Below are 20,444 nucleotides of genomic sequence, written 5' to 3'. Positions count from 1 at the left end.
TTTAACCATTTGTATAAAGATAAATGAAATAAATCTAAATTTCCATGTTTGTTTGCTAAAATGTGGAGCCGTGGTAAATACAAATGATTATTTAGCATAGTTTTAACTATAATTCTATTGGTACACTTATGCTCCACAGATAAGATAATTTATGGTGATGATTATGTTAGAATTAAAATCTAAGTACCCAACGAAAGTTTTCTAAATATATTATTCCTGTTAGGTGCACTTTGTACTATTATTTCAATTGAAATAATAGAACCATGTGGACCAAGACATAAAAATTAGAAAGAAAATATTCGTTCTTTAGTTATGTAGAGTCGTAATGACCAAAACAAATTTAAAAAAACAGTGTGTTCTGTATCCGGTGCTCGCGCGTGTCTTTGGTGTTTGATGATTGGTGGACCGCTCTGAGCGCCGCCCAATCATTTGGCACCTCAACTTCCAACTTTGAACATTTAAAGATTTAAACTTAGAAATATAACAAATTGTTCCTTATAAAATAAATAAATGTGTTTATAAAGCTTTATTTTTAAAATTAATTAGCAATCAGTTCTGACACTGGAAAACTTAAATATGTATTTTTTTTATATTTATTATTGTACACACAGTGGTATAATGCATATAAATTATTACAAAAACATAAATGTACCTCTACGTAATGAATATAGGTATGGTATCTATGGATGATTTTCATTGTGTTATAAATTTGTTTACGAATTTATTTTTACATACAATAAAAAACCCTCATTTTAATATTGGAGTATGAAAATGTATTTTGTCTTCTGTCCGGGCGTAATCAAAAAAACAGTTGCCAGTGTAAAATATAACAAAAACCCCGTCGGACTAGTATTTTCAACTAAAGTCTGTTCATCATTACAAGAATTTCCAAATAAACAAACCAGCGCAGCCGCGTAATATCCGAAGGAGTATAGCCAGTTTCACACATATCATCTTAATCTAAACGGCACGGCAAAATTATACTGAATTGACATTTATTAAATTCGTTAGTACCTATTAAAATTTGATCATATTTATAATTTTCTTTTTTTTCAATAAAACTCCATAGTTAATGACTTTTACAAAAAAAAATATAAATAGTTTTTTTTTAATATTAGCATTCTTATCATTTACTCAAATATTTCAATTTTGGAGACCATTTTCAACGAGTTGTAAATAACTCACTATTAGAAAATGGAAATCAAGTTGGGGTAGAGTGGGGTTCGAACCTCGGATCTATGATTCGTGAGTCCGCACCACTAGCCACGGGACCACACCCCGATTTAAACAATATAGTATAACTTAACAAATAAGATTTTAATGATAATTTAATCAAAATCATTATTTAAATTTAGCGAGTACTCTCAGGTAAAAATCCTGCAAAATGAAATCGACTGGAGGTAAGTCGGTCTCATGATGTACTGGTTATTGCGTTTGTCAGGCATTAAATAAATAAATCATTGTAAAACAATAAATATCTATCCGCCGTATAGTATTTTATTTATTTAATTTTACAATACGCCCAAGGGGCATTTACAAAAAATATACAGGTAAGTACAAACATAGAAGGTAATAATTTTAAAAATAAACAACACATTTTTTGGTATACATGTAAAAACAAAAAAAAGCATGCTGCAATGCAAAATAAAAAGTGAAACTTCGCATAGTAAAAATATTTTTTTTAAAAAATGAATATAAAAAAAATTGTTAGAATTAAAAAGAAAATTGTAAATAACTTGTAAAGAATTTAAACAAAAAAATGGTAGTGGCAAATTAATGTTAAAAACAAATAATAAAAATTAGTTCACAGTAAGTATATAATAAGATAATAATATAATATACGGTTCACAAAAATATTTGATAAATTTATTTCAGAAATTATCATGCCATCATGCGATTTCACGCAGTGGGCTAGTGGTTTGCACGTGCACAGCGGTCCAGTTTCCGTGAATGTACAGTAGAAGAATACTCTCGTATCCTGAATAAGGAAATTGATCGCAGATTAGTCCGTTTCGTGCACCAGTGGTTATGCCATTTACTTACCATGCATGAGGTTTAAATTTAAAACATATATTTAACGGGCAAGAGGAAGAATAGGTATACAAGTAGAAATGACAAACTTGACAATTTTAAGATATGTTTTTTGTCCATTTATTTTCTTATTGAGAACACGTTGCATCCCAATACCCTACTCACCACTTAGTACAGCACGTGGTACGTGGTAGGTACTAGATACCAGGGGCGAACCGTGTATAGAAGCGAATATGCTCAGCTTACCATTATATTTGACTAACCATAATAATGTTTTATTGTAATTTTATTTACAGAAAAACAAATAAATAATTACCATTTATTTTTAATCATTTCCACCGTTTGTATTTTTATCCTAATATAAATATAAATATTAATAAAGTGCGCCCAGCACCTGCGGTGAGCCAAGAAACCAGCTGATTATTCCAGCTTATTTTTTCATACAAATAAGTATACTATATTTTGAATGTATTAACCCAAGTGCGGGTTTTTTATCTTAGATTAAACTTGCAGATTACACAAATTATTTAAAGATTCTTGATTTGGAAAACAGTATTTCAAACATCATTTCTTAAGGACTATTTTTCTTTGAGATGGTACTTTTGACATAAGATCATAATTACTTTCATGCGTCATATTACAGGGCATATAGCGCTCGACGCGGCCGTTTTATTAAAGTAATGGATAATATATCTATATAATATAATATATCACGAAGTTACATAATTTGAGTTGATGTCATGGATGAGAGTTGTTGTATGACACAGAACCACAGAAAAATATCATTTTTTAGCACATATTACTTACATTATATTATGTACCTCCTATGTAGGTACAAATATATGATATTTTTTTATAGCTAACCTATAAATAAAATCACCATTCGCCACTGCTAGATACCCCCATAACCCGCCACATGTTGAGGATGTAATAAAAATTACCCCTCACTTCCTTTCAACTTTAACCCTTTCCTTCTGTGTGGTCCATCCTACGCATCTCCCCAGCTTCCGTAATCACCGAATTCAAAGACAATTGAACGTAGCTATGCAGAAAGCGGCCAGTACACAATTTTCTCAAAATTCTATATTGATGTTATCGGGTGCAGTAAGGTTAATTCTATGTTCTGCTTGATACAGACAGTCCATTTTCATACAAAAAACTGTAAAAATTACCTTCTGGAAACAGGTCGATCACAAAAACGGCATTTCTCAATATGCAGAAAACGCCCACAGCACTAGAAAAATCTTACGGTACTTTAAAAATCATTAAAACTGGTCAAATACATAATAAGATTCTTCTTTGCAATGTAAAAAAAAAACGAATGTATTCATTGTTTATCGTTTGTCATAGTCAAAAACATTCCAACTGTTGTGTAGATTTGATTATTCACTATTTTCATAAAAGTACTATTATCTCAATTTCACTTTTCTATGGCTGGCTGCTTTCTGCATAACTTCGTTCAGTTGTCCTCTCGGTCGGCTAATTTTAACATTTTCCGTCTTTCAACGCAACAAATAAAAAATAAAAGTGTCGTGTTTTAAAACAGGTGATTGAAAAGACCGTGGCCAAAGTGTTACTTCGGAGTAATAATATAATACAAATTACATTTGAAATATATTTTTAAAACGCTATGAAACTTTATTACTGTATTTTTTTATGTAGGTTTGTCGGCCTCGTTGTGTAATGGTCAGCGCGTTTGCCTACCATGCAAGAGGTCTCGGGTTCGATTCCCGACATTAATATGAATATTTACTTAAAAGGATGTTTTCCACTTGAATATTTCTAGTCCCTGGACTGGTACCTGAAACGTATGAATGATCATCTTACCTTCATGTAACAAAAATAATCAAGATAAGTTGCAATTGGTGTACCAATTCAAAGCCCTATACACCATTAGGTGCGGAAAGGGAATGATGATGATGATTAAGCTCAATGTACTAAATATTAATAATAAATAACAATATGAACAAATCAATAATTTATGATTTTTGTTATTTCAAATATACCGCGTTATATATATTTTTTTTAGCCATAAAAATCGCGAAGTTATTATATACTACAATGTATAAAATAACTGTGTAATATGTATAGATATATTGCTATTATAGTATTTCATAATTTTGTAATAGAACACTGTTATATTAAATGCATTTATGTTAATGTTTATAAAAGGCATTTGTGCCGCTTACACTAATAAAATAAATAAATAAACATTATAATTATACTTTTTTTTTGGCACATAAAAATTGGAAAACAAACCAAGGAATCCTACAAATTTGTATAAACCTTTATATATACTTCCCAACAAAGACGATGTTTAGTGCTACGGGAAATGGGATATAAAAAATATTTTCTTACATGCGGTAAAAATTAGACCATTTAATTGTAAGGCGAAGTTTCTTTAAAATGTATGTAAAAAATAATTTAGTAAAAATTGACTAGGTACTTAAAATGGCGTCACAAGTTAATCTCAATTAACATTTAAAAAAAAAAAAAATTACTCCGCTTGTGACGTCACAAGTTCTCTTCGGTAAGTTCTGCTGATTGGTGAATTGGTTTGCCATAAACCGGAAATCTATCACAACACTATCATTAGTTGATTTGGAAGAAATCGTGACGTCATTCAAAATAGTTAGTTTTTTTTTAATCAAATTGATTTTACTACTACATGGAACGTATCTCTCGTGTAAACAAAAGTTCCGGTGTGTAAACTACACACAAAATGAGAATGACAAATTAGGATTCTGGCAGAAAAAATCTTTTTTAAATTAAAGAGTTAGAGACTTTATCAATTTTTACAGATATTTCAACAGAAATGGAAAATGTTTTTGGGAAGGGAAAATATCTACAATAATAATCTTCTATATTAAATTCTCGAAAATAATGAAGTTCGGTACCACGGGAAATTAGATGTAAATAATTTTTTTTACGCGCGGTAAAAAATCACAGCATTGAATTGAAAGTCGAAGTTTCTTGAATAACGACGTCACTAGATCTTCCGAATCAACCGGTGATAGAGTGCTGTGATAGAATTACGGTTTACCGAAGCCAATTCACCAGTCAGCATAACTCATCAATCAGCAGAACTCAACGAAGAGAACTTGTAACGCGCAGTAATTTCAAATTTACAAAACTTTAAAAAATCATCGCGCTAATAATACGATTGTCGGCCTCGGGGTGTAATGGTCAGCGCATTTGCCTGCCACGCAAGAGGTCTCGGGTTCGTTTCCGACATGCTTGATTAGAAATATTATTTAAAAGGGTGTTTTACACTAGAATATTTCATAGTCCCTTGACCTGAAGCGTAAGACTGCACAATCACATTACCTTCATGTAACAAAAATGATCAAGATACGTTGCGATTGGTGTACCAATGCAAAGCCCTATGCACCATTAGGTGCGAAAAGGTAATAACGATGATGATGAATAATACGATACATAACAAGTCATGGTCAAAATAGCTTTGTCTTCAAATGTGTAAAAAAATATAATAATCTTCCCAATGAACTAAAAACTATTAAAAATAATATATCAATAAATAAATTTAAAGTTAATCTAAAAAAATTTTTGAACACGTATAAAAACAACATAAAATTTTAATTAGTATGAATGTATTATTGTTTTATGTTTTTTCTTTATATGTCCTATGTTTTTATTTTTCTTTTTCATGTACTCGTATTTAAAATTATATAAACTCTTATAAATAAACAACTAAAACAATGTAAGTCACTCTCCAAGCACAAGAGTTAGTCTCTTTTTTTGGAGAGTTACAGTGATAACATTTTCTAGATGTGTAAAAGTAGATATGTTTAGAATTTTTTAAAAACATGTACTCTATGAAATTTATTAATATTATAAATAAGATTTTTAGGCTTAGTTTGACAAATATATATTTTTTTTAAATACTGAATTTTCTCATTAATTCAGATGGTCTACAACGTTACACATTGCTCGATGTCCATAGTATTACATACTCTGATTGTTCTAAATATACATTAACATAATTTCTATAGTTTAGGCCGCGGTATTAATATGAAACGGAACAACAAAACAAAGGAAGGCGCAGCGTCATCAACCGTGTCGCCTCTTCCTGCACTTCCTGGGGGAATAAAAAAATACGTCATTACTGGTCTACATTTTTTTATAAATAGCACAATTATTTTATACTTGGTACCTGAGATAAGTATGCCGACACCTATTTGAAATTTTAACTCGCGACTATGTGCAACCATGGTGCAACCCAGGTACCCTTTTAATTAAATATTAAAAATTATTAAGAAAACAATTTTGAGAAGGAAATATGGAAGTCAAGGCATTTATTTATTGATAGACTTATGCAGTCCATTCTAACGATGGTAAATACAATTTCTTATAATGAATACAGGCACTAATAAAATAAAATACAACTCAATAAAATTACAGCTAGGACAAAAAATTAAAAATTATTACTATTATTCATTTTAGTGATTTTTTAAATCTATAAAGACTTACACCAAAAAAGTCCAGATCTTTTCTCGAGTTTACAATACGACACGATCGGGACATTGATGCATGCAAGCCTTTGTGCATTTGTGCTGTGTTGATCAAGGAACAGCACATTATTATTTCGCAACCGGCATTTACGGGACTTATGATCAGTCATTAGCTGGTTCAAGTTATCACTTTACATTTGTTTTAGGATAAAAAGAAATACTTGAGTTCTTGCGAGTATTATTTACTTAAATATTTAAATTTTCAGACTATTTCCTAAAAGTCGTAAATAACTTAGGCTGGAAAAATTGAAATCGAGTTGTGGCAGAGTGGGATTTGAACCTCGGACCTTTGGTCTGTGGGTCCACAATACTACCACGGGACCACAACCCGGTTCAAATACAGTGTAACATTCACCATTTCGCCTAATGTTTGTGATTTCCAGATCTATACAATTTTCAAAAGTTGTAGGTACCTGTATTGGTAAAATGCCTAGATTTTCACATTCCTAAATTATTCCTTCGTCTCTGTTGAGATATTGGTCTCATTATATAAAGTTTCAAAAGGGTTAAATTCCGGTATGAGTCTACAAACATTTTGACATACTCAAAATATTGTCAGACATTAAATACTTATTTATTATAATTTAACTTTAAGAATATGGCATAAGTAGACTATTCTGGCTATATTGATTACAAAAAAACTCTAATTATCCGGAATAAGGAATGACAGACGTTATCCGGATATGCAGAAATCCGGATACTTGGATTAACCGTTAAATTAAGGCAATGCTTTGAAAGAAGACGCAAAATTCAAAGATCACGCATTTGCCTATCATGCAAGAGGTCTTGGGTTCGATTTCCGACATGTTTGATATAAAATATTTATTAGAAGGGTGTTTTCACGCTAGAATATTTCATAGTCCTTGGACTGGCACCTGAAGCGTAAGACTGTAACTGTATCTTACCTTCATGTAACAAAAAAATGATCAAGATACGCTGCGATTGGTGTACCAATGCAGTGCCCTATACACCATTAGGTGCGGAAAGGGAATGATGATGATGATAATATTAATGTTTCCGTGTTGTATTTGAAGTTTTTATTGGAACTAAGTTGGAAGTTTTTTGAAATATAAAACTATTGAACAAAATGAACCACATCCTTGTCAGGATAGTTTTACTGGGTAAACATTAAACATATTTACCTAATTACCAAGCACTCGGTCTACCTATTGTCGTCAGATACTGTGACGTGTCACGGAACTCCCGCCTTTATTTGGTATTTGATCCATTTTATGCAAACTATCGGATATCCGCCTTCCGCGAGCGCTTTTCCCGTTCATTGTGGGGTCGTGGGGTGCCCAGGCGAGTCCTGGTATCGATGCTTCCGGGAATGAAGTCTAGGTACTTACGAAACTAACTGGTAACATAATAAATTGATCGAAAGCAGGGCCGGACCAACATTGAAAGCCCGTTCCACTAACCCGGATACGTTCTAGAGGTCCTGTGGCCTCTTTTCAGATCAGATCGATGCTCCAGGGCCTCGATTATGATGGGAAGATAAAGGCGTCATATCTTCACCTTGACGGTATAGTTGAAGATAAATTCCCTCTGGCGATTATAAAGATATACTACCGACCACCCACCTTCAAGTTTTGGGTAGGTACATCGATATGAAACAATGGGAAGCGTACGTCACGGTACACAAATCTACGCTCTAAAATGACATAGCTTCAGTATGACATCATAGTTGAAGATAAAAGTCTCCCGACCGACTATAAAGGTACACTACCGATCAAGTTTTGATGTAAGTACATCGGTTTATACCAGCGGGTCTAGAATCCCTCGATACGTTTTATCTACGCATTAAAAGTGTCAAAAATTTTGTTCCACCGAACAATTTTTCCTTTAATTATGATTAATTAAAATGTTTAATCGTAAAAAAACCTCAAAAGGTTGGCACTTTTTTTCTTTAAAGCCTATTAAAAATATGAGAGAGAAATAAGCAAATTTTGAAGTCGAATTAAATTCCGACATAATTGTCACTTTAATAAAAACAAACGCCTAGATGTGAAAATAGTGTCACTAGATTATGTCCTATTAACAAATATGAGAATCTAAGCGTTAAAAGTTACCACTCCAAAAAAAATATTTAGTTATTATATTGTTTACTATCTTTCCGAGTGTATATATCGAGGCGTTAAAGGAGCCGGCTTTGTAGTCGATCGGTAAATAAGCGTACCGTCTAGGTGATTTCCAAAAGTCATACAAAATTCATGTTCAAGCGAGCATTTTTTGCTTGAATTAGGATTTATTGTAGTTTATAATTGCTTTGAAGTAAGCACTTTTTATTACAGAAGCCTATTTAAACTATAAATGCGAACTATGTTTAATGTTAATGACGTAAGGAACGAGGACTAATTGTTTGCGGTCATTCCATTGGCTTGTTTCGATCATATGACGTCGATATGACAAGTAGGTAAAACATACTGGGGTAAAGCTCGGGTTTCCTAGGACAGCGGTGCCCGTATTTTAACGGCCGTAGTGAACATTAATGCGATTGACAGCCGTCGTAACGGTGACTAGAGAGTGGTTTCCTATAAAAATGGTGTTGATAACACCGTTAAAAAATAAAACCACTCTCTAGTCACCACTACGACGGCTGTCCACCGCATCACCGTTCACTACGGCCGTTAAAACACGGGCACCGCTGTCCTAGGAAACCCTAGCTTTAGATACAGATAGTACAGAAGTTAAGTATACCCTCTTGATATATACAGATGAAGATAGCGTCCATAATCGAGGCACAGGGCTAGATCTACAGTATTTAGCGCCTGGGCCCCGATTTCAATGGGAAGTTAACATTTATCTTCAATTTTATTAACAATGTGAAATTAAGTTTTCCATTTAAAAAATACAAGCATCCATTTTTTTTCTAAACATGCTCAATTACAGGTTACCAACGAAGATACTTCAACTTTTCATACAAATATACACATTTTCGTACATAAATATCAATTTCACTTTATACTGTCTCTATGTGACGATGGAGATAGGGTTTGTAATTGCGACCCTGGACTGCCACCGTGCCACCTGAAACGTATGACTGATGATCTTATCTCCATGTATCTAATAATCGAGACACTTTGTTTCGAAATATCATGAATACAGTGTCCTATGCACCGCTGGGTGCAGATTTAGAAAATGAACGTTATAATTAAGGGTGAGTTTCGGCAGCTTATCTCACTAGCATTTCAGTTTCAAAACCTAATGAACCATTAAGCAGGCAAGCATCTATTTTTTTTTTACAAATTTCGCGGTTGAAATGAAAGTCGAAAAAATATCACAGGAGCTAGCAACTGGGTCTGCATGGGAGATAAATAAAAATATATTATAGCAGAAAAAAGAGCATTTTGAAAAAAAAATCGTTTTATGGAGCATTTAGATATTTTAAAAATAAAAATTGCTATAATTTCTCATCTCCAAGGTTATAAAGGTACCTACAGTGCGTTTGAATGGGAATAAAGTTAATTATGCAGATTAACGCCATCTATGGTTCAATGTATGTATTATTATGTACTCAATGTATACTTCTATTATGTAGTAGTTTTGATAGATGGCAATCATCAGGCGATATTTAAAAAATAATATGGAAAATTTTACACTTTTTAAAGGAATAAGTAAAAATTAGGGCAAGATAACAATAATGTTATTTAATATTTATAAAAATAATTATCTTTTCAAACGATCATGTAATTAAAAACATTTTGTTGCACTGACACAATTTTGGTGTTGCTGCTTTTTTTAATTTTTTTTTTTTAAAGTTTTATTCATTTTAACAAATAAGTAACATACATAATTGTATTTTTGTTCCCGCAAAGCCGAAGCTTGTCTGCGGGTTACATTACATTTTTTTTTTAAATCTACAAGTACATAGTTTAATAATAATTGAAGAATAAAATATATTTATACACTTAAGTTTCACTTGCTGTTTAATAATTTTTTGACTATTTTTTTAAATGAAATTAGGTTTTTTTCTTCACGATTTTTAGCTGGTATTAAATTGTACAGTTTTGGTACTACACTACCCATTGTTCAGTCACCATAGTAGTTTTTCTGTCGTGGTACTACCAGCTGCTGTGCCGATACTTGTCGGGTCATGCAGTGCTCTATGCAGGCAGGTACACAGAAAAAATATATCGTCGTTGCACATCAAATATGGGCCATGTGACTCGGAGCACATTCTGAGAAAATCGATAAAAACTATTTAAAAAAAAAAACACTAAACCGAAAATAACACTTCTGTGTATGGACGAAGTTGGAAAAATACAGTGTTTTTAAATAAAATAATATATTTATTTAAAATATCAATTACTTTGTGCCAAAAAGTCGCATTTTTATGATTTTCTCAGAATGTGCTCCGAGTCACATGGCCCATCTTTGATGTGCAACGACGATACAATGTATCAACTGCAGTTTTAAATCTATATTTAAGAAATAAAGTATTTCGCTATAAAATACTCGATAACCAATTCAAAAATAACTTACACAAAATTTGCTATTAATATTCGTAAGTGTTTTGAAAGAAAGGAAAAATAAGCTTTCCTGTCAAAATGAAATTTTTGCATACAAAATTAACGTTAATTTAAATAAAAACATTAATATTATTATTTGTTATAGACAGGCAGCCTTTGGTGATGTGCCTATATCTCATGCAACGCTTTTTGTCTGCGATCAAGCATCCAGATAGTTCTTAAACTGGCTGACTGAAATACCCCTAAATTGGTGTTAAAAATTAATTGATACATCTAATGCAGGAGGCAGTCATAGTAATCATTTCGTATGTTTATATCACATCCTCTCTCTTTTGTCATTCTTCCAATGATGTTTTACAAAGTTGGTTAAAGTGCTTTTAATTTAGGCCAATCGCCATGAAATGTTTGTTTAGAGGTTGGTTTTTATTACCTTTTGTAACAGATGATCGAGATACGTTGCATTTATTTTACCAATCATCATCAGACATCAGTTGCGGATAAGGGATTGATAATGCCAAAGAGTTGATAGTGAAAAGGAGCTTTTGGATTTAATTCATAATAACTAATAACTTTTATAATAAAATATTGATATTATGGTTCGTATACAAATTGGTTCATTAAAAAAACTATCCATTTTCATTCTATATTTCAAAAACAAAAATTGATATATACAATATTATATGGTAAATTATCTATTATTTTCACTTTTTATATTCCATTGATATTATTTTTGGTATTCACTAAGCCTGTTTTTCATAAAACATGTCGAACAAAACTGAAGACAGCTTGTAAAGAGGTAATCCCATTACTGTGAAGTAATCCCCTTCTATTCGTTCTATCATAGCTCCAGCAATTCCTTGGATACCATAACCTCCCGCTTTGTCCCTGTAAAACATAAATAGTACAAAAAATTATATTTCATATTATACCAGATATCAGCATATCCCGAGTACCATAAATAGCCGAACTCGTGTAACATACTAAATTAATGGGGATGTTTGTACCTAATTAGCAATAAGAAAGTTCAGTGGTTTTTTAAAAATATTTGTTAATAAACTCTTAAACTAAGCCAAAAAAAAAATGTTTAATTTTTGTTTATCGTATTATCAGTGCCATGATTTTTTAAGGTATTTTCATTTTAAAATTACTACATGTGTGACGTCTCAAGTTCTCTTCGCCTTCTTTTTGGTGAGTTCCGCTGATTGTTCAGTTGGCTTCCCGTAAACCAGAAGTAAGTTGATTTGGAAGACGTGGTTCAAAGTAGTTTGTTTTTATTAAAATCATTTTTATTGTTTTTTTCATACACTTTTAAGAATCTTTGCGTTACAACTAAATGCTCTAATTTTTATGGCGTGTAACAAAACATTTTTTACTGTGATTTATGATAATACATAATATGTATTCTCAAATATATTTTTTTCAAACTAATAAATAAAGATTCATAATTTTCTTATTTGTACCCAGTGGCATAGGGCACTGCATTTGTACTCCAATTGCAGAGTATCTGAATCATTTTTGTTGTATGAAAAGTAAGGTAATTAGTCTTACGCTTCAGGGCTAGAGCCCAGGGACAGTGAAAAATTGCAGTAACCCTGCCAGGAATCGAACTTTAAGTAATTCTAGGAGTGGAATTGTTTAAGAGTTTGCAAAGAAAGTGAAGATTAGAAACTAAGTGTAAGACAAACAATATTTCTAATGTACTCAACTTACATTGGCTCTCCAGTAGCAATATAGGCATGTATTTGTTCGTCCGTTAACTGGCCAAAGAAAACATTTGTTTTTTCGCAAAACTTGACAATTTTTGGTCCATTTTTAACCACAACACCTGTATAAACAACGTGACTTCTTCCATTTAACCTATAATCATATACATTTAATGAAAAATTTGATTGATAAAATGACTAAAAACATTTTTATAAAATGCTTTGAATATGTTAACACATTTATTTGTAAACAATCAAACTACTCGTTAAGCCCTCACCTATACCTTTTCTGTTAAAATATGCACACATTTTTTACTTACGTATTCACACAAAGGTCACACACACACACAATTACGTAAATTCTCTACTTCTATTAGGTATTAAGATACTAAGTTATGTCTGTTAGTTTTTCCTTGTATAAAAATAAGCACCAAAAGTAAAACAAAATGGTAAAGGTTATAACGTCATTCGAAAGAAAATTTTCTGCTCTACAAGATTTTGTGTTGTGATATACAAATAAGGAGAATACATTATTGACTAATTTGCTGTAAAATAATTAAGGATAATTATCGAGGTCAGAATTAAATAAGAACGCCTTTTTCAAAAACCGTCATAAAAATTTAATTATAAAACTTTTACCATAAGTATGGGAGTTAACATAAGTTCTGTGCGTTTGTTCAAATGAAGAGAGCAACAGGACAAATTTCAATAAATTAGTAGATAATGTATTATCTCATATTCCTTGATTGAATGTGAAAAGAAGGAAGTGTTCAAAATGCTTACTTTCGTCTACTTGACATTCCATTTTCAAAGTTTGTAATCAAATAAATGATTTATGCAAGGTAAAGCAAACACAATTTCTTGTAGGGTAGAATATTTTCTTTCAAATGACCTTTATTATTTTGTTTACTTTTGTTGCTCATTTTTAAATATGAAAAAAAGGGACACAACTTATGTTAACGCCTAATATATTTTGTTTTATTAGATTAACAGTGGATTTTTTAATTGACTCTAAAGTCTGTTCATTATTACTAGAATTTTCAAAAAAACAAACCAGCCGCGTGATATCTGACAGAATAGCCTATTTCACATATATCATCTTAATCTAAATGGCACAATAAAATTATAGTGGAATGATATGTATTAGATTCGTTTGTACTTATTTAAATTTATTATATTTATTTATATGTTTTTCATTTTTTTTTTATAAAACTGCATAGTTAATGATTTTAATAAAAGTATCAATAAAAATGCCTCGGTTAATAAATAGGGGTAGAGTGGGGTTCAAACCTCCGACTGATCCCTGAGTCTGCAACACTAGCCACAGGACCACAACCCAATTTAAAAAATATAGTAAAACTTAACAAAAGAGATTTTAGGTAACTCAAAGGTAATTTTGTCAAAATCATTTTTTAAATTTAGCGAGTACTCTCAGGTAAAAATCCTGCAAAAGGAAAACGACGGGAAATTAGTCGGTCTCGTGATGTACTGGTAATTGCTTTTGCCAGGCATTAAATAAAAAAATAATTGTAAAACAATAAATATCGATCCGGCGTATTGTATTTTAACATGCCGTGTAGACTTTTGCCGTGGTGTGAAATGGGCGAATCATGCGATATCACGCAGTGGGCTCGTAGTTTGCACATGCACAGCGGTCCAGTCTCTGTAAATGTGCGGCAGTCTGTTATCATATTTGTACTTATTATTGAGTAATAGCTGCAAAAATTCAAAATAAAATAAATCTGTCTATAGTCAACATAAGCATGTCTTGTTTAAAAGTAAAAAATAAATTCTAGTATTTTACATTCTTCCAAAGTTCTCATCAATCTGTAGTTTTTAGAGAAATATATGAATTTGTATATTCTTTGGGAATTTTTTATACTTAAAAAAAATATTTCTTAATAAATATTTGAATTTTTTTACACACTGAGATAACATCCTGAATGCATCCTGTGTGTCTGTTGGCTTGCCAAAAAGTTTTCCATTCAATGTTACCATAGTATCTGCTCCAATCACCACGTCGGCTACGTCCTGTTGATTAGAAAGCCTTCCATCTACTTCTAACACCTTTTGAAGAGCAGTTTCTGTTATGAACTCTTCTACACTTTTGAATGAATTGGGATCTAAATCTTCTTCAAAATTGGAAGGACAGAGTAGTACATTCAAACCCTAAAAATAAATCGAATAAGCTAGAACTAGATGTTTCGTTGACGTGGGTGTGTTTTATTTAGTAGAAACGTATTGATTAAATTACCATATTTTTTGCCAATTCCTGCCGTCTTGGTGAGGCGCTAGCGAGTACAATTTTCTTCGCATTCAGAATGTGCATTATAGGCTGTAGCATGGTGATACACCTGCAGTAAACTGCAGATTACGATACTTGTATCTTGTAAGGTAGATTAATATCTTATCCACTCTACATTTATTATTTTTTTGGACCGGTTTTGACAGATAACCTTAAAATTCAATAAAATAACAAAAAGGCAAAGTGACATGTGATTGCGGTAAACGGACGACCAGAGACTATACACATACACATACGGCCGACCACAGATTATAAACATATGAACCAGGGTTGCCAGACTGGATCAAGCGAAAATTGGTAGATTCAGAATAATAAATCGGTAGATTCTGGTGGAAAAGAGGAGGGGAAGTCAAAAATAAATTTGACAGTTGTTCAAATTTTAAGCGCCATTTCACCTCAGGCCGTTGTTTTAAATAGTCAAAAACGCTTGATAAATGAACAATTGAAAACCAAAAGGACTGCAAAACGTGAATCACCAAAATATATTGATTTCGGCTCGCAAAATTTGCCCAGAATACAGGTAAATCTTGTTTTATTTCTTTGAGGTTTAATTGATATTTTAATTTATATTTCAACAATACTGTATTTTGTGTAACCATACAAACCTTTTAGGGGTTTCAGGCATAAATATTTTGATATAAGTGTGTGTAGGGAAATAAATGAATTAAATTACAATAAGTTACCCATGTATTTATTTTTTATGCATACAGATACATCAGTTAAATGTATTTTCATAATATATATTCGATGATGTATATAAATAGCCGTTCTGTAGAAATTCAAGTATTGTGTAATGTAAGCCTGTCAATGACTTGGTAAAAATAGTTTTTTTTTTGCAGGTAGAAGCGTCTTGCAGCATATAGGCCCTGACACTGATAGCTCTTCTCTGTCTCTCTATGTCCTGGTCATTTTTACAATCATCAGTCAAACTTTGTTGTCAAACAAAATTGTGATTTATCATACCACAATATTATATATATTTAAAAATAACCGGAAATCACCATTCACCAATATTAACCAATTCATTTCATTAATATATAATTCATTATATACTTATGTACGATAGACAAGGAATTTTTTAAACAATCAACAGATGGCAACCTAAGTGAGCAAACAATGAATTAGTATAATATCTATTCGTTTTATTTGTATTGAAATTTTGTTCTATAAAAAAAAACGAAGAAATGTAGAGAAATCGGTAGAATTTCAATAGAATTTGGTAGATTGCTCCTAAAATCGGTAGATCTACCGAAAAATCGGTAGTACTGGCAACGCTGCCTACAGTATACCTATATAATCTGTGGTGATGTTCGGTGATTGACGGGCAGCGTTGCCATTACTACCGATTTTGGGAGCAATTTACCGATCTACCGAATTCTATTGAAACTCTACCGATTTCTATACATTTCATTTTTTCCATAGATCAATATTCGATACAAATAAAACGAACACATATTATAAAAAAATATATGGTTTGTTTGCTCATTTAGGTTACCATCTGTTGATTGTTAAAAAAACTACTTATCTATCGTACATAAGTATATAATGAATGATATATTAATGAAATGATTTGGTGAATGGTGATTCTCGGTCATTTTCAAATATATAATATTGTCGCATAATAATAAATCATGACCATAAATTTTACAAACATAATTTACTTGTATTCTGAGCCAGTTTTGCAAGCCGGAATCAATATATTTTTGTGATTCACATATTGCAGTCCTTTTAATTTTCAATTGTTCATTTATCATGCGTTTTCGACTTTTTAAAGCAACGACGCTTTAATTATGAACAACTGTCAAATTTATTTTTGCCTTCCTTCCCCCCTCCTCACCTCTCCAAAATCAACCGATTTATTTTTCTGAATCTACCTATTTTCGCTTGATTTAGTCTGGCAACCCTAGAAATCATCCTTCTTAGGATGAATTGCCTTAATATAAAAAATAAAAAAATAGTCTGGCAACCCTGTTCACGGGTTTCTTTAGAGTACCTTAAGTCATGGATTTGAGGTTAATTCAAAATTCAAATAAGTCTGTCTGGGCAATAAGTGAAGAAATATAATTATACAACCCACATTCACACATTTTACGTACATTCTATAGTTTTAAATAAAATACTAGTCACAAAGTATATTTAATCATTTGCTGATTTTCATGATTATTATCAGTTCTCGTAAATCGACGTGAAATTGACAAGTTTCTACTTTATCTATTATCTTATATGGTCACAAATTCTATTATATTATGTATTAAGTTATACATTCTATTATTATCTGACATAACAATGGTATTAGGTACCTACCATGAAATATTTATTTAAGTACCTATACCTACACAACCAAAATATTAAATAATGGTACCGTATTCAATGCAATACTTATGTATTTGTGCGTTTGATAACACCCAGATAGCGTTTATATTTTTCTCTTGATAAAGTTATTAGTATATTCGTAACAGAGTACTGCATTGAATGCCTTTATGGTAGTGAGATCTGTTTATAAGGAAAATATCACCTTGAGTGTTTTATTTTACTTTTGTGATGTTTTCTAAACGCCAACTTTTACTACTCTCAGCATCTGCACCACATGGATACACATATTTACAATATGCTAGAAAAGATATTCAAGATTTGTTTGACAGGTTAGTAAGATGTAAAATAACAAATATTCAAAATTTTAACGAGCAATATAATGTACCGAAGTTGAAATCGATGTTCACTATTAATTCACTCAATGGTTATTCGGTAAAATTAAACTGTACCTCCTTCTCATCCAACCCCAAGGACAACTTCCTGACAAACTGAGTTGTGGAGCAATGGAATGGCCTTCCCGAGAAAGTGATTGGTGCACGCTCAGTTAACGAGTTCAAAACCCACCTGGATTTATGTTTTCTTTTTAAAACACCATACATTGGGTGTGCACGCATCGGCTTAATAGCTGCGAGTATTTATAATAATAATAATTTAATCACATGCATTTCTTTATAAATCAGTAGATAATCTATTGATTCAATAAATTACCCAAATTCATTATCTAATCAAAATCTTAACAGCGTATGTGATTTCATCAGCATGATTTACATAAATATAATGATAATCCCACAAGATATTATAAACAAATATTTAATACCAAAGTGCTTCCGCACTGATTTTATTTACAAGACAAAGAAGAAGTTCATTGGTTTTTTTTAATTTTTTTATTTGTTACTAGGCTATGAAACTAAGCCAAATTGAAAAAAATAAATATCTATTGTATTATCAGTCCTATGAATATTAGAACTTTTGCTGTTTTGAAATTACTTCACCTATGATGTAAAAGTTTTCTACGGTGAGTTCTGCCGATTGATGAATTGGCTTCCCGTAAACCACCGGAAATCCATCACAATACTCTTTTATCGTTGGTTGATTAACAAGAACTCACGACGTCATTCAAAAGAAGTTAGTTTTTTTTTTCCATACATTTTGAGAAACTTGAGCCGTACAAAGTTTTTACTGCATAGAAGATAACATTTTTTATATTGAATTTCCCGTAACACTGAACTTCCTTTTTTAAAGAAATATTGGCGTTCTTATGATTTATGAAATTTTTTCATTTTGGGGGCCATTTCAATAAGTTGTAAATATCTCACTATTAGAAAATGGGAATCAAGTTGGAGTAGAGTGGGATTCGATCCACAGACCTTTGACAGTCCGAGATATTAGCCACAGGACCACAACCTGGTGTACATGTGAAATTGTACTGTACTCTACCAGAATTTTCAAAATCCTTCATGATTGGAAGATACAAACATTTGAAAATTCTGCATTTTGTCAATTTTATTTTAAAATGTAAACTTGTAAAGTGAACAGTAAAATTTTTACTCTACCATTTTTCAGTATATTGTTAAAGATACATTTTTTTTAATGTACTAAGAACATTGTCTTGATGCATATCAATATAAAGAAAAGTCTGCCTTATTTTTTCCTAGTAAAGATTATATTTAGTTCTGAAAATAAGAGTACAACTTAAGAAGAATTGCTATAAAAAGATTCATGTCAATAAACCAATAAATTACAGAAACAATGTGAAGGAGGTTTTATTCATACCGTATGCCCTAAGGGATCACGATGGTTACACAAATAAGGTGGAAAACGTGCTTAAAGATTGGGGATATTGTGTTAAAGGAATACACACATACGAGGACCCCGTATCAGCTGTTAAGTCTGCTCAATCTATCTTTATAGGGGGAGGAAATACCTTCCAATTACTTAAAGGACTATATGAGAACAATCTATTGGAACCTATTCGTAATCGGATCTTAGAAGATGGAATTCCTTATATGGGAAGCAGCGCAGGAACTAACGTAGCTACACTTAATATCTGCACTACAAACGATATGCCGATAGTTCACGTTCCAAGTTTCGATGCTTTGCGATTGGTGCCGTTTAATATAAATCCTCACTACGTAGAACCAGCAGCCGGAGACACTCACCAAGGAGAAACGAGGGAAGAGCGTATTGCGCAGTATCTAGATATTCCTGGAAATGGCCCAGTACTGGGTTTAAAGGAAGGCGCAACATTATACGTGAAAGGAAACGAAGCGACACTTAAAGGAGTGGCATCTGCTAAACTTTTCACTGCGTAAGTAGATTAAAATATGTATCATAATTATTCAATATTTATCATTCACATTTTCTACACACTTGTAAAATAATTTTAGTTTTGGTGTTGTAACTGTACTTTGAAACTTTATTTCAATAAAATTAATATTTGAAGCACTAACATTGTGATTTTAACCATTTTAAATAATATAACTAAATAAATGAAAACAGCAAACTTAATGCCATTCCAAATTTGTTAATAAAAGTTTAAGGATACATATTGTTGTTTAGCTAACAACACTGAGTAAATCTTTTTTGTTCTTTTTACGAGATGATGAAATTGTTTTATCGAAAAAACTCAAGTAAAGTACACCTGAAAATAAAATGTATAAACATAAAGCCTGCCTTTAAACTAAAGTTTGATTCCTTATAATTCAATTAAGTGAACAGTTTTTCATCGTCCTGCATAAATAATAAAAACAACTTACGGGATGTTTTTGCCTAAGCGATATAACTACAAAGTATTTAAGATGCAAGTATCCTATTTAATACGCTATGTTTGGTTTTTTTTTTCAGTGGAAAGTCATCACAGGATTTTGAGGTGGGATCTGATCTTTCATCTCTTTTATCGGGATAAAAAAATAATTTTTTGACAATTTTAGTAATATTATTTTTTAAAAAAACAACAAAACTTGTAATACTTTTATTAAATGCATATTTATTTACTATGTAGTGCACGATTTTCTAAAAACATGTTCATGTTATAATCTGATTTTGAATTATAAATAATTATTAATATTATATTTTATTTCTATACAAA

At 31.5% G+C, this 20,444-nt stretch overlaps 2 protein-coding genes across 4 annotated transcripts; one reads left to right on the top strand and one right to left on the bottom strand.

Moving 5' to 3' along the window:
* Positions 1–11,664: 11,664 nt before the first annotated feature.
* LOC148285134 (uncharacterized) lies at positions 11,665–15,276 on the bottom strand. Of its 3 annotated transcripts, XM_088229776.1 has the most exons (5): positions 15,241–15,270; positions 14,993–15,210; positions 14,666–14,907; positions 12,746–12,892; positions 11,665–11,920 (listed from the first exon to the last, which is right to left on the bottom strand). In XM_088229776.1, exons 2-5 carry the CDS (start codon positions 15,080–15,082, stop codon positions 11,776–11,778), a joined length of 624 nt encoding a protein of 207 aa, XP_088085902.1. In that variant the 5' UTR covers positions 15,083–15,210; positions 15,241–15,270; the 3' UTR covers positions 11,665–11,775. The 3 variants fall into 3 exon arrangements, 2 of the variants coding, with proteins under 2 accessions (XP_088085902.1, XP_088085910.1); XR_015822844.1 differs by having other exon boundaries at positions 14,734–14,907; positions 14,993–15,276; XM_088229784.1 differs by lacking the exon at positions 14,666–14,907 and having other exon boundaries at positions 14,993–15,276.
* A 1,703-nt stretch (positions 15,277–16,979) lies between these two features.
* On the top strand, positions 16,980–20,420 carry LOC148285133 (putative alpha-aspartyl dipeptidase). The gene is made up of 3 exons (XM_088229856.1): positions 16,980–17,685; positions 19,101–19,664; positions 20,201–20,420. Exons 1-3 carry the CDS (start codon positions 17,585–17,587, stop codon positions 20,259–20,261), a joined length of 726 nt encoding a protein of 241 aa, XP_088085982.1. The 5' UTR covers positions 16,980–17,584; the 3' UTR covers positions 20,262–20,420.
* Positions 20,421–20,444: the final 24 nt, after the last annotated feature.

Source organism: Micrasema longulum, unplaced genomic scaffold (genome assembly GCF_059751315.1).
Source record: "Micrasema longulum isolate JH-2025_06_02 unplaced genomic scaffold, ASM5975131v1 h1tg000056l, whole genome shotgun sequence".
In the NCBI taxonomy this organism is placed as follows: domain Eukaryota; kingdom Metazoa; phylum Arthropoda; class Insecta; order Trichoptera; family Brachycentridae; genus Micrasema; species Micrasema longulum.
Note: the sequence above shows the minus strand (reverse complement) of the source record. Positions and strands in the feature narration are given on the sequence as shown.